The following is a 15,582-nucleotide window of genomic DNA, read 5'->3' as shown; positions in this document are numbered from 1 at the left end:
TTAATTCTCCGTAAAATTTTACTTGAAATTTAAGGTTAAAAATAGCTGTGGCAATACAGTGTAAAAAAAATCCATAGACCACATTTGACGTTATTATCGCTCAAAAAAAAGATGCCAAATTTCAAAACGCAAAAATATGTAAATTTCTGTATATCTTAGAAAATTTTGAATAAAAAAGTCTAATTTTTTGCAGATATGCTTAAAAATATACGTACTTTAAGATGATGGTAAAAATTTTATAGGTTATAATTCAAAATTTTTTTCGAAAAATTTATAAAAATTATTTAAAAATAGAAATTTAAAAAATAAAACACAAAATGGGTAAATTTTATTTGGAATGAACCAAAATTTTGAAATGTGAGAGAAAAAATCAAAAACGTTTAATAAAAAAAGAGATATAAATAAATATTTGCCAAATTCAATTAACATTGAGGAGCTAAAATTTTGAGAGCTAATATTTCAAAAACTACTCGTACGATTTTTACAAAACTTGGTATTCTGGCATAATTTGAGTCGTAGAATCGAAATATGTAAAAAAAAATTGATATGTTATTTCAAAAAAAGTCCGATTTTGTGTCAAAATACCTATGTTAGAATAGTGCTATATATAAATCTAATATATATCGTAAGTCGCGCTTTTGAGATATGAAGAACGCAATTTGAATTTCGTGAATCGCCCCAGTAGAACGGGAGATATAGCACTGTCCCCCTTTTTTTTTTTTTTTTTTTTTGAGCAGTTGTGATGTACAAGCAGTTGTGATGAGAATATGTTTAAATTTTCAAGCGAAAATCATGTTAGAGTGTAAATAAACACCAACTAGGGTGAAAATATATAAAAGTCTTATGTTAGAAAAAAACTTAAAAATATAATACAGATCAGGATTAAGTATTCCTAAAAAAAAAAAAAAAAAAACAGAATGAAATATCACGTTTATTAAGTTAAGCCTGATTATCAGTATTATGACCAAGACATTGTTGACAAATTTGATATGTTATTCTTTCCAGGATGATGAAAAAGGTGTAAACTGAAGTATAAATTAACCTGAAGGGGTAATTTATTTTATGGGTCTAATGCATATTTATGTAGAAATAGATTGAAATTCAAATATAATGAGATTAGATTGCACAGTAGTAAAATACAAGATGAAACTAATAATATAGCATACACATTGCTGCATCAAAGTCTCTAACCCAGGGGGGGGGCTGACTTTAATTCAGATAACATTTGTGGCTAGTTTGACACAAGAACATATAAACTAGCATTTTGCAACATTATGAAAGAGAGTAATTTCTAACTTTCCTGTCATACATTAACATTTTACAAAGTAATAACATTAGCAATTTTAAATCAGTTTTTATAGATGAAAATACTTTTAAATGCTCGCTCTTACAATAAGTTTTAACATTTTAAAAACAGTAGCCCAATTCTACTAGTACATTTCTCATAAAATGTGATATAAAAATGATAGAAATAGAAGTATTTACCTTCAAGACATGATCAACTTCAACAGCACCATCATGATCAATATCCATCTTTTCCAAGACATCAACTATCCTCTCTAATCTAGTGTCATCAGATATCTTTTGTATCCGTCGAATTGCAAGCACTAGTTCATTTATGCTGATGATATCATCTCTGTTAATGAAAAAAATAATTTAGAGAAACACTACAGTAATTAAAATGTTTTTATAACACATAACTAATCTACACACACGCACACATAAAATGCATTTAGCAAAGTAAATAAAAAAGACAAATTCCTTGAACATTAGTAGAATCTTGTTTACTCAAATTAAAATGGTTAAACCATTTGGATAAAAATTTTTAGGAACAATCTGCAGAAATAAATTTTGGCAGTTAAAGTAAGTATGTATAACAGTTGAGACAGAATATGTATTATAAGACATACTATATAATTTTATGACAAGCTGGATACAGAAAAGGCACGGGATTTAAAAAAATAAGCATTCAAAGTTTTTCTGTGCTTCCACGCCGCTCTGCGGCGCGCAGCACAGGGAAGGAAGGCGAACCCTCCTCCCCGAGTCAGAAAAAAAAAAAAAAAAAAAAAAAAAAAAGTTACGTTAGACGTTAGGTCTGGTAATGTGGATGCTGTCACAAACTTACTCCACATTTAGGTAGTCGAAAAGCAAATCTGGCAACAAGGGGTAGTGAAATAATTTTCTCAATGCAACTGGCATCACTGCTTATGTTTAGAATTAAATTTGTTTTAAAAAATAAGCTCCTGATAAAATTCTAAGAAGAAAGCAGATTAGCAATTTATCCATTTTCAATACTGTGGTGATTATACTATGGTTGTGTTGTTTAAGTATAAAGGTCAGTGAATTTGTGAATACTAATTTTAACCAACTTCAGATTTTATTAATATGGAAAATATTATTAAAAGTATACCTGTTACAGCAACATTCACAAAGCATTGCAATTCATTAACAGTGCCTTTAAATGAAACAAATTTAAAATGTGAAGAAATTGAAATTAAATTTTCTTCTTTAGAGCCACAGATTTGGCTGAATTAGATGATAAGATTTTTACTGCTTTAATAAACAGCAAATCTGAAGATTTTAATGTTGAATAAGAGAAACCTGAAGAATGTTGAGAAAATTAGATGCAGCTCGCATTCGTACTAAAGCATGCCTTGGTAAACTTTCAAATTTTATGAACCACTGCCGATGAATACAGGTGAAAAAACAAAATTAAAGCTCTTCAAAATAGAACAGATTAAAGTTAGCGGGGAGATGAAAGACTGGTTACTGATTTGGAGTCAGTTCAGTAGAATTCATGATTATGAGTCAATTGGTTATGAAGATAAATTTAATTTCAGTACCTCAACCACCACATGATAGTTGACAGTAGAGCCTGAGAAATTGTATATAGCTATCCACAAATTGCTGACAACTATGCAAAAGCCACTAACAGCTTAAAAACAAAATTGGACTATGAACAGCTATTATTATGTCCACAAACTGCTATTATTGGCAGTGAAAAATGCTATGAACATGAAAACGAAGAACATCATGCAGTTATGTGTAGACTGGAGTCACATTTGAGGTATTTAAAGTCGATTGGCATAACTGCAGACAAGTATGCTGCCATGGTTTTCCCATTGTCTGAATCATGCATTCTCAAAAGTTTGTTAGGGTTTGATTACAAAATCCAGCAATCAATAAAGAACCAAAATACTGCTATGGCGATAAACTATCTGTTATTGTTGTTTCTTTGCATGGAATTTGAGGGTGAAGAATAGATTTCTTTATTCAAAGCTTTTTTAAATCCAATCAAATTTCAAATAAAAATCAAAAGTACACAAAAGATGAATTTTCTGTCCCAATGGCTAATGATCTAGTCAGGTACTAAAGCTATGAAATCTGCTTGTGTATTTTGCGGCAAAACCCATTATTCTCAAGACTGTTTTAAAGACCAAAAGATGTTTTTAGAGGGGAAAAAAGGCTACTTTAAGGAAAAATAAAGCCTGTTTTGCATGTTTGGGAATCGAGCATCATTTCAAAAATTGCAAAGCTAATGTTTGATGCATAATTTGCGAAAAGAAACACTGGATTATAATATGTCCTCAATTGTCTAATGCTGATAAGAAAATTAATTCAGAGACTTCTCAAATTGATAAAAATGCAACATTGTCTAATCAAAGCCAAACAGAAGTTCTTCTGCAAACTCAGCTTGTGTCCACTGAAGCAGATGGGAAGAGAACTGTAAGAGTTTTATTTGACATGGGATCACAGAGATTGTATATTCTCAAATTTACCCTTTATCAAATGGAGGCGACACGACTACTCAACGAAGAGATAATTTAACACATGTTGTATTTGGGAGTTTAACTCTAGAAAGCAACATAAAGTTTCAGTGAGTAATTTAATGAATTATTCTTCTGAAATCCAAGTTCTAGACCAGGAAGTTATTTGTGGCACATTCCTAGTGTTCAAGAACAGTGGATGGCTCACTTATGGGATAAAGGCAACAGTCTTAATCATGTAGGAAAAAACTTACTACCTATAGAACTTTTAATTGGAGTTGACTATGCTGGAAGTCTTTACACTAGGAATGTTTTCCACTTATCATCTGGTCTTGTTGCAGTACAGCACTACTCAGGTAGATTGTTTTGGGTAAGATAAACAACTGTATTTTATCTGAAAGTATTTCATCTTTGATAACCAGTATGCTAATCCACAGAAATAATTTAGAGAATTTATGGAAATTAGATGCTTTAGGAATAATTGATTCTAGTGAAAGCAAGTCTAGAGTAGAATTGGAAATGGCTATATTGGATCACTTTCACAGGACCTTGAGAAAAAAAAAATTATGTGGTAGATTGTTGCAAATAACTTTTATTTGTGATTATATTTCCCATTTGTATTTTACAACATGTGTGGCAACACGCTTTATATATTTTTCTCTTGGCAACGTTTTTTTTTTAGTTGTTGTCACTGTTTTACTTTACCATGTAGAATTTACTGTACTTGTGCCATTTTGTGTTTCAATATATGTTAATTTAGATGAATCTCTGCTTATTTATTTGTCTCCATTCCTAACGTTAGACTTCATCATAGATATGGAGTCAGTTCGCTATAGGTCAATAATTAACACAATTTACCCGTCAACAGAGACACTACTGAAAAGAGATTGCTGTCAACCAGAAAGAAACTTAAATTAGAAGAAAAATTTGAAGACTATAACGCAATAATCCAAGATTGGTTACAACTGGAAGTGGTTGAAGATCTGCCAAATAATGAAGCAGAAAGAGGAAAACACATTACCTTCCATATCGACCAGTTTTCAAAGAAAATTCATCAGGTTATGGGTACCAGCATGATATAACTGTGCAGGGAAATTTATGAGCGAAGTGGAGATAAACATTACCGGCAGTTCGTAAGCCTAACACGGCAGTTCTTAAGCCTTACGTGAGTCGGCAAATTAATTCGCAAAAATGGAAGCTGCAAAGATATTAGTTCAGCCGTTATGCGGAAAAAGTGATTGGCCTATTTGGAAATATAGAATTAAGTTCGTATTAAATTATCACGAAAACGCTTTAGAAGTCGTGGAAGGAAAACTGAAGAAGCCAGAGGAGCCTGATCATGCGGCCGCCGAAGAGATTCGAAAGAGATTTAGAGATGATATGAAGGTTTTTAATAAAGCAAATAATTGCGCTATGATGGTTCTTACGAACTCCATGACTGAAGACACTTTACAAAAGGTAATGAGATTTGACAGCGCAAGAGACATTTGGCTGGAACTTCACAAAGTATTCGAAGATTCGTCCGATAACCAACTTTATAACATATGTTTACAGTTCTTCAAATTCAGTTGGTCAAATGATGATATGGCAGCTCATTTGTCAAAATTGAAAAATCTATGGAATGAACTGAACAATGGGCTTGAAAATAAGAAAGAAAACAGACTGCCAGAAATGCTGTTGATTTGTAAAATATTGGATACTCTTCCTCCCAGTTATCGTACTTTCAAATCGAGTTGCTTACTTCTTAGTGATGAAAAGAGAACTTTAGATGAATTAACCACACAATTGTGCACCCATGAAAGAGAATTAAGGAAAGATCCAAATTTTTTAGAAACTTTAGATCAGGAAGCATTGATAGCAAATCCGGAATTTAAGCGGAAATCATCTATTAACAAGAAAAACAATGGCAAGTGTAATTATTGCCACCAGAGAGGACATTGGGTCAGAACATGCAAGAAATGGATAGCTGATGGGAAACCGCCGAAACCCAGTCCACATATAGAGCCGAACAAGGAAAGTAAAAACAGTGTTGCTGCAAATATGACACTTCTAGCTGTAGATGATACAATATTTTTCTGCAGAAACGAATTCTGATGATTGGTTTATTGATAATGGGGCCTCGAAGCATGTCGTCAATAACAGGCACTACTTTATAGACTTCAAAAGATTTAAGCTTCCTCATAGCATCACTATGGCAAATGGAAAGTCATTACCAGCAATTCGAAAAGGCACCATCAAGATAATGACAATTGTGAATGGGATGAATCAAATCAAAAATCTTGAAAATGTCTGGTATATTCCAGAAATAAGTAAAAATCTATTTTCTGTATTAGCATCTCAAGATAGAAATCAAAACAGTGTGTTTGAATCAACATTTAAGGACTGCTATTTAAAAATAGATGGTGAAATAGTTCTGCATGGAACAAGAAATGCTGGTGGGGGTCTCTTCAAAGCCATGATGAAGACCTTAGTTCCTGAAACTCACATTGACATCAACATGACTGAGAACAATGAATCAACTCTCCAACTTTATCATGAACGATGGAGTCACCAAGATAAAAAACATGTAAAGGCCATTGTAGAGAAAGAGTTGAATATTAAGATTAAGTCTGATATGAAATTATGTGAAGCTTGTGTACACAGAAAATCCCACCATTTAAAGTTTGGAACCAGGAAAGCGGTTACAAAAGCTGGAGAATTGTTCTCGGCAGATATTTGTGGGCCATTTGATCAGTCATTTAGGAAATACCGTTACTTTGCAATCTTCAAAGATGCCTACACCAAATTTCGATACTGTTTTTTCTTAAAGCACAAATCAGAAGTAAAAGATGTGCTTGAAAATTTCATAGCTCACGCTAAGAACTTAGGGCATACGGTTAAAGAAATGCTCAGTGACAATGGTGGAGAATTTAACAACCAAGCCGTTCGCAAGATCTTGAACAAGCATGGAATCTCCCAGAGGCTCACAGCTCCATATGCACCAGAACAAAATGGCAGTGCTGAACGAGAGAACAGAACAGTCCTAGAAATGGCCAGAACTCTCAAATACTCGAATGAGGAAGTGGACTTTCCAGCTTTCCTATGGGCAGAGTTCGTCAGTACTTCAATTTATATATTGAATAGGACAGGAAAGTCTTCAGTTCCTAATTCAAGCTCTTATGAATTATGGATGGGAAATAAACCCAGAATAAAACACATGCACATCATTGGATCGACTTGCTATACTCATATCCCAGTTCAGAAGAGGAGAAAGATGGACAAAAGGGCAACTAAAGGCTATCTCCTTGGGTATGATGGAGATGAAAGGTACCGCATTTACATCAAAGAAACCAGTACAGTAATCTGTTCCCGAGATGTCATATTTGAAGAGAAACCTTCCATGACTGGAAACATTATAACATTGCACCCACAACAAGTTTCTGGAAGAAATTCATCTCAAGATGATGAAGTTGAAAATAAAGTAATAGACGAAGGCCCTCAACAGACCCAGAAGATAAATTTCAGCGTCTAAGTGGACAAAGGATTATATCATGGAAAATTCAGAGATTTATGAAGAAAATCCTCCAGAAATAAATGGAATTACGAGTGGAATGCAGTGCAGCTGACAATCCGAGAAACAGAAATATGAAGGCTCAACACCCAAGAAAGCTTTCCAGAATGATCCTGAAACTTTAGAAGAGGCATTAACTAGTCCAGATGCAGAAAAATGGAAGTTAGCCATGGAAGAAGAGTTGGAAAATTTAAAACGAAATGAAACTTGGGACGTAGTGCCTAGGCCAGAGGGAAGGAAAGTTGTGAAGTGTAAGTGGGTCTTCAAGAGAAAACTTAACAAAGATGGACAAGTGGAAAGATATAAAGCTCGTTTAGTTGCTCGTGGCTACACCCAAGTCAAAGGAATTGACTACAAAGAGACGTTTTCTCCTGTAATAAAAACAAAATCAATTAGAACTTTATTAGCATTCTCAGTTGAGCAAGACTGGCAGGTTCATCAACTTGATATTACTGCAGCCTATTTAAATGGAAGACTGAGTGAGACAATTTTCATGGAACAGCCACCCGTGAGTCTGCATGAGAAAACACACAGAGAAGTTTGTTTGCTAAAGAGAAGCCTTTATGGACTTCATCAGTATGGGAGAGAATGGAATATGTGCCTCGGTAAATTTCTGAAATCAACGAGCTTAACAAGATCCAGAGCAGATCCTTGTGTTTACTTCAATAAAGAAAAGGAGTTAATTGTAGGTGTGTATGTGGATGATCTTCTTGTAATGTCCAGCAAAGAATTCATCATTCAGGAATTTAAGGATAATATTGCAGCTACATTTAAAATCAAGGACTTGGGAGAAATACATCACCTTCTTTCAATTAGGATAAGCAGAAGGGAAGATAGCTGTGTGACTTTTGACCAAAGTGTCTATGCTAGTGAACTCTTGGAAACAACCAATATGCAAGATGCTAAAGGAGCATCAACACCATTAGATCCAGGTATGAAATATACAACAGCCACTAAGGATAACATGTTGAATGCTGAAGGAGCATTAAAATATAGGCAGGCTGTTGGAGGGCTCTTGTACCTAGCAGGAGGAACAAGGCCAGATTTAGCTTTTGCTACTACTTACATGAGCCAATTCAATAATTGCCCAAGCAAGGAACATTGGGCTGGTGTACAACATATCCTTCGTTACCTAAAACAGACCAAGGAATTAAAGCTGACTTTCCAAAAGACAGGAAAGAATTTGGAAGTGTTTTGTGATTCTGATTGGGCTAGTGATAAGATTGACAGATGATCATTTAGTGGCTATGTGGTGCTACTAGCAGGTGGAGCTGTCTCATGGAGCAGTAAGAAACAACAGACGACTGCATTGTCAACAGTTGAAGCTGAGTACCTCTGAATGTGCCATGCAGCCAAGGAAATACTGTGGTTCCAAAATTTTTTTAAAGAAATTGTGGGAGAACATTTTTTAAACCTTCCACAACGCATATTTGTTGATAATCAGGGTGCCATTTCTTTAGCCAAAAACCATGTCACTTCAGAGCATAACAAACATATTGAACTCAGGCATTTTTTCTTGAGAGAAAAGGTTGAAGAGAAGTTGTTAAACTTTACGTACGTGCCTTCCAGTTCAAATTCAGTAGACATGTTCACAAAGAGTGTGCAAAAGAAAGTTTTGTTCAATCAAAGGTTCTGTGTAGGACTGAGGGAAATTTAATCAAGGGGGAGTGTTGCAAATAACTTTTATTTGTGATTATATTTCCCATTTGTATTTTACAACATGTGTGGCAACACGCTTTTTATATTTTTCTCTTAGCAACATTTTTTTAGTTGTTGTCACTGTTTTACTTTACCATGTAGAATTTACTGTACTTGTGCCATTTTGTGTTTCAATATATGTTAATTTAGATGAATCTCTGCTTATTTATTTGTCTCCATTCCTAACGTTAGACTTCATCATAGATATGGAGTCAGTTCGCTATAGGTCAATAATTAACACAATTTACCCGTCAATAGAGACACTACTGAAAAGAGATTGCTGTCAACCAGAAAGAAACTTAAATTAGAAGAAAAATTTGAAGACTATAACGCAATAATCCAAGATTGGTTACAACTGGAAGTGGTTGAAGATCTGCCAAATAATGAAGCAGAAAGAGGAAAACACATTACCTTCCATATCGACCAGTTTTCAAAGAAAATTCATCAGGTTATGGGTACCAGCATGATATAACTGTGCAGGGAAATTTATGAGCGAAGTGGAGATAAACATTACCGGCAGTTCGTAAGCCTAACACGGCAGTTCTTAAGCCTTACGTGAGTCGGCAAATTAGTTCGCAAAAATGGAAGCTGCAAAGATATTAGTTCAGCCGTTATGCGGAAAAAGTGATTGGCCTATTTGGAAATATAGAATTAAGTTCGTATTAAATTATCACGAAAACGCTTTAGAAGTCGTGGAAGGAAAACTGAAGAAGCCAGAGGAGCCTGATCATGCGGCCGCCGAAGAGATTCGAAAGAGATTTAGAGATGATATGAAGGTTTTTAATAAAGCAAATAATTGCGCTATGATGGTTCTTACGAACTCCATGACTGAAGACACTTTACAAAAGGTAATGAGATTTGACAGCGCAAGAGACATTTGGCTGGAACTTCACAAAGTATTCGAAGATTCGTCCGATAACCAACTTTATAACATATGTTTACAGTTCTTCAAATTCAGTTGGTCAAATGATGATATGGCAGCTCATTTGTCAAAATTGAAAAATCTATGGAATGAACTGAACAATGGGCTTGAAAATAAGAAAGAAAACAGACTGCCAGAAATGCTGTTGATTTGTAAAATATTGGATACTCTTCCTCCCAGTTATCGTACTTTCAAATCGAGTTGCTTACTTCTTAGTGATGAAAAGAGAACTTTAGATGAATTAACCACACAATTGTGCACCCATGAAAGAGAATTAAGGAAAGATCCAAATTTTTTAGAAACTTTAGATCAGGAAGCATTGATAGCAAATCCGGAATTTAAGCGGAAATCACCTATTAACAAGAAAAACAATGGCAAGTGTAATTATTGCCACCAGAGAGGACATTGGGTCAGAACATGCAAGAAATGGATAGCTGATGGGAAACCGCCGAAACCCAGTCCACATATAGAGCCGAACAAGGAAAGTAAAAACAGTGTTGCTGCAAATATGACACTTCTAGCTGTAGATGATACAATATTTTTCTGCAGAAACGAATTCTGATGATTGGTTTATTGATAATGGGGCCTCGAAGCATGTCGTCAATAACAGGCACTACTTTATAGACTTCAAAAGATTTAAGCTTCCTCATAGCATCACTATGGCAAATGGAAAGTCATTACCAGCAATTCGAAAAGGCACCATCAAGATAATGACCATTGTAAATGGGATGAATCAAATCAAAAATCTTGAAAATGTCTGGTATATTCCAGAAATAAGTAAAAATCTATTTTCTGTATTAGCATCTCAAGATAGAAATCAAAACAGTGTGTTTGAATCAACATTTAAGGACTGCTATTTAAAAATAGATGGTGAAATAGTTCTGCATGGAACAAGAAATGCTGGTGGGGGTCTCTTCAAAGCCATGATGAGGACCTTAGTTCCTGAAACTCACACTGAAATCAACATGACTGAGAATAATGAATCAACTCTCCAACTTTATCATGAACGATGGGGTCACCAAGATAAAAAGCATGTAAAGGCCATTGTAGAGAAAGAGTTGAATATTAAGATTAAGTCTGATATGAAATTATGTGAAGCTTGTGTACACGGAAAATCCCACCATTTAAAGTTTGGAACCAGGAAAGCGGTTACAAAAGCTGGAGAATTGTTCTCGGCAGATATTTGTGGGCCATTTGATCAGTCATTTAGGAAATACCGTTACTTTGCAATCTTCAAAGATGCCTACACCAAATTTCGATACTGTTTTTTCTTAAAGCACAAATCAGAAGTAAAAGATGTGCTTGAAAATTTCATAGCTCACGCTAAGAACTTAGGGCATACGGTTAAAGAAATGCTCAGTGACAATGGTGGAGAATTTAACAACCAAGCCGTTCGCAAGATCTTGAACAAGCATGGAATCTCCCAGAGGCTCACAGCTCCATATGCACCAGAACAAAATGGCAGTGCTGAACGAGAGAACAGAACAGTCCTAGAAATGGCCAGAACTCTCAAATACTCGAATGAGGAAGTGGACTTTCCAGCTTTCCTATGGGCAGAGTTCGTCAGTACTTCAATTTATATATTGAATAGGACAGGCAAGTCTTCAGTTCCTAATTCAAGCCCTTATGAATTATGGATGGGAAAGAAACCCAGAATAAAACACATGCACATCATTGGATCGACTTGCTATACTCATATCCCAGTTCAGAAGAGGAGAAAGATGGACAAAAGGGCAACTAAAGGCTATCTCCTTGGGTATGATGGAGATGAAAGGTACCGCATTTACATCAAAGAAACCAGTACAGTAATCTGTTCCCGAGATGTCATATTTGAAGAGAAACCTTCCATGACTGGAAACATTATAACATTGCACCCACAACAAGTTTCTGGAAGAAATTCATCTCAAGATGATGAAGTTGAAAATAAAGTAATAGACGAAGGCCCTCAACAGGAAAAGAAGGAGGTGGAGGATATACCAGAAAAGGAGACTCGACCCAGAAGATAAATTTCAGCGTCTAAGTGGACAAAGGATTATATCATGGAAAATTCAGAGATTTATGAAGAAAATCCTCCAGAAATAAATGGAATTACGAGTGGAATGCAGTGCAGCTGACAATCCGAGAAACAGAAATATGAAGGCTCAACACCCAAGAAAGCTTTCCAGAATGATCCTGAAACTTTAGAAGAGGCATTAACTAGTCCAGATGCAGAAAAATGGAAGTTAGCCATGGAAGAAGAGTTGGAAAATTTAAAACGAAATGAAACTTGGGACGTAGTGCCTAGGCCAGAGGGAAGGAAAGTTGTGAAGTGTAAGTGGGTCTTCAAGAGAAAACTTAACAAAGATGGACAAGTGGAAAGATATAAAGCTCGTTTAGTTGCTCGTGGCTACACCCAAGTCAAAGGAATTGACTACAAAGAGACATTTTCTCCTGTAATAAAAACAAAATCAATTAGAACTTTATTAGCATTCTCAGTTGAGCGAGACTGGCAGGTTCATCAACTTGATATTACTGCAGCCTATTTAAATGGAAGACTGAGTGAGACAATTTTCATGGAACAGCCACCCGTGAGTCTGCATGAGAAAACACACAGAGAAGTTTGTTTGCTAAAGAGAAGCCTTTATGGACTTCATCAGTATGGGAGAGAATGGAATATGTGCCTCGGTAAATTTCTGAAATCAACGAGCTTAACAAGATCCAGAGCAGATCCTTGTGTTTACTTCAATAAAGAAAAGGAGTTAATTGTAGGTGTGTATGTGGATGATCTTCTTGTAATGTCCAGCAAAGAATTCATCATTCAGGAATTTAAGGATAATATTGCAGCTACATTTAAAATCAAGGACTTGGGAGAAATACATCACCTTCTTTCAATTAGGATAAGCAGAAGGGAAGATAGCTGTGTGACTTTTGACCAAAGTGTCTATGCTAGTGAACTCTTGGAAACAACCAATATGCAAGATGCTAAAGGAGCATCAACACCATTAGATCCAGGTATGAAATATACAACAGCCACTAAGGATAACATGTTGAATGCTGAAGGAGCATTAAAATATAGGCAGGCTGTTGGAGGGCTCTTGTACCTAGCAGGAGGAACAAGGCCAGATTTAGCTTTTGCTACTACTTACATGAGCCAATTCAATAATTGCCCAAGCAAGGAACATTGGGCTGGTGTACAACATATCCTTCGTTACCTAAAACAGACCAAGGAATTAAAGCTGACTTTCCAAAAGACAGGAAAGAATTTGGAAGTGTTTTGTGATTCTGATTGGGCTAGTGATAAGATTGACAGACGATCATTTAGTGGCTATGTGGTGCTACTAGCAGGTGGAGCTGTCTCATGGAGCAGTAAGAAACAACAGACGACTGCATTGTCAACAGTTGAAGCTGAGTACCTCTGAATGTGCCATGCAGCCAAGGAAATACTGTGGTTCCAAAATTTTTTTAAAGAAATTGTGGGAGAACATTTTTTAAACCTTCCACAATGCATATTTGTTGATAATCAGGGTGCCATTTCTTTAGCCAAAAACCATGTCACTTCAGAGCATAACAAACATATTGAACTCAGGCATTTTATCTTGAGAGAAAAGGTTGAAGAGAAGTTGTTAAACTTTACGTACGTGCCTTCCAGTTCAAATTCAGTAGACATGTTCACAAAGAGTGTGCAAAAGAAAGTTTTGTTCAATCAAAGGTTCTGTGTAGGACTGAGGGAAATTTAATCAAGGGGGAGTGTTGCAAATAACTTTTATTTGTGATTATATTTCCCATTTGTATTTTACAACATGTGTGGCAACACGCTTTTTATATTTTTCTCTTAGCAACATTTTTTTAGTTGTTGTCACTGTTTTACTTTACCATGTAGAATTTACTGTACTTGTGCCATTTTGTGTTTCAATATATGTTAATTTAGATGAATCTCTGCTTATTTATTTGTCTCCATTCCTAACGTTAGACTTCATCATAGATATGGAGTCAGTTCGCTATAGGTCAATAATTAACACAATTTACCCGTCAATAGAGACACTACTGAAAAGAGATTGCTGTCAACCAGAAAGAAACTTAAATTAGAAGAAAAATTTGAAGACTATAACGCAATAATCCAAGATTGGTTACAACTGGAAGTGGTTGAAGATCTGCCAAATAATGAAGCAGAAAGAGGAAAACAAATTACCTTCCATATCGACCAGTTTTCAAAGAAAATTCATCAGGTTATGGGTACCAGCATGATATAACTGTGCAGGGAAATTTATGAGCGAAGTGGAGATAAACATTACCGGCAGTTCGTAAGCCTAACACGGCAGTTCTTAAGCCTTACGTGAGTCGGCAAATTAGTTCGCAAAAATGGAAGCTGCAAAGATATTAGTTCAGCCGTTATGCGGAAAAAGTGATTGGCCTATTTGGAAATATAGAATTAAGTTCGTATTAAATTATCACGAAAACGCTTTAGAAGTCGTGGAAGGAAAACTGAAGAAGCCAGAGGAGCCTGATCATGCGGCCGCCGAAGAGATTCGAAAGAGATTTAGAGATGATATGAAGGTTTTTAATAAAGCAAATAATTGCGCTATGATGGTTCTTACGAACTCCATGACTGAAGACACTTTACAAAAGGTAATGAGATTTGACAGCGCAAGAGACATTTGGCTGGAACTTCACACAGTATTCGAAGATTCGTCCGATAACCAACTTTATAACATATGTTTACAGTTCTTCAAATTCAGTTGGTCAAATGATGATATGGCAGCTCATTTGTCAAAATTGAAAAATCTATGGAATGAACTGAACAATGGGCTTGAAAATAAGAAAGAAAACAGACTGCCAGAAATGCTGTTGATTTGTAAAATATTGGATACTCTTCCTCCCAGTTATCGTACTTTCAGATCGAGTTGGTTACTTCTTAGTGATGAAAACAGAACTTTAGATGAATTAACCACACAATTGTGCACCCATGAAAGAGAATTAAGGAAAGATCCAAATTTTTTAGAAACTTTAGATCAGGAAGCATTGATAGCAAATCCGGAATTTAAGCGGAAATCATCTATTAACAAGAAAAACAATGGCAAGTGTAATTATTGCCACCAGAGAGGACATTGGGTCAGAACATGCAAGAAATGGATAGCTGATGGGAAACCGCCGAAACCCAGTCCACATATAGAGCCGAACAAGGAAAGTAAAAACAGTGTTGCTGCAAATATGACACTTCTAGCTGTAGATGATACAATATTTTTCTGCAGAAACGAATTCTGATGATTGGTTTATTGATAATGGGGCCTCGAAGCATGTCGTCAATAACAGGCACTACTTTATAGACTTCAAAAGATTTAAGCTTCCTCATAGCATCACTATGGCAAAGGGAAAGTCATTACCAGCAATTGGAAAAGGCACCATCAAGATAATGACCATTGTAAATGGGATGAATCAAATCAAAAATCTTGAAAATGTCTGGTATATTCCAGAAATAAGTAAAAATCTATTTTCTGTATTAGCATCTCAAGATAGAAATCAAAACAGTGTGTTTGAATCAACATTTAAGGACTGCTATTTAAAAATAGATGGTGAAATAGTTCTGCATGGAACAAGAAATGCTGGTGGGGGTCTCTTCAAAGCCATGATGAAGACCTTAGTTCCTGAAACTCACATTGACATCAACA

The 15,582-nt window shown here is 35.4% G+C and overlaps 1 protein-coding gene across 6 annotated transcripts in view; it reads right to left on the bottom strand.

Moving 5' to 3' along the window:
- Positions 1 to 15,582, bottom strand: part of Letm1 (Leucine zipper and EF-hand containing transmembrane protein 1) — a 206,036-nt gene that overhangs the window by 19,769 nt on the left and 170,685 nt on the right. For all 6 annotated transcript variants that reach the window (XM_085809176.1, XM_085809177.1, XM_085809175.1 and 3 more), the window contains one exon: positions 1,486 to 1,636. In XM_085809176.1, the coding sequence (XP_085665302.1) occupies positions 1,486 to 1,636 (151 nt within the window). The remainder of the gene's footprint in view (positions 1 to 1,485; positions 1,637 to 15,582) is intronic.

The sequence above is a fragment of the Stegodyphus dumicola genome, chromosome X2 (assembly GCF_044657685.1).
Source record: "Stegodyphus dumicola isolate Sdum_Otavi_A_Nest chromosome X2, ASM4465768v1".
Lineage (NCBI taxonomy): Eukaryota > Metazoa > Arthropoda > Arachnida > Araneae > Eresidae > Stegodyphus > Stegodyphus dumicola.
The sequence above is the reverse complement of the archived record's forward strand: the minus strand, read 5'-3'. Positions and strand labels throughout refer to the sequence as shown.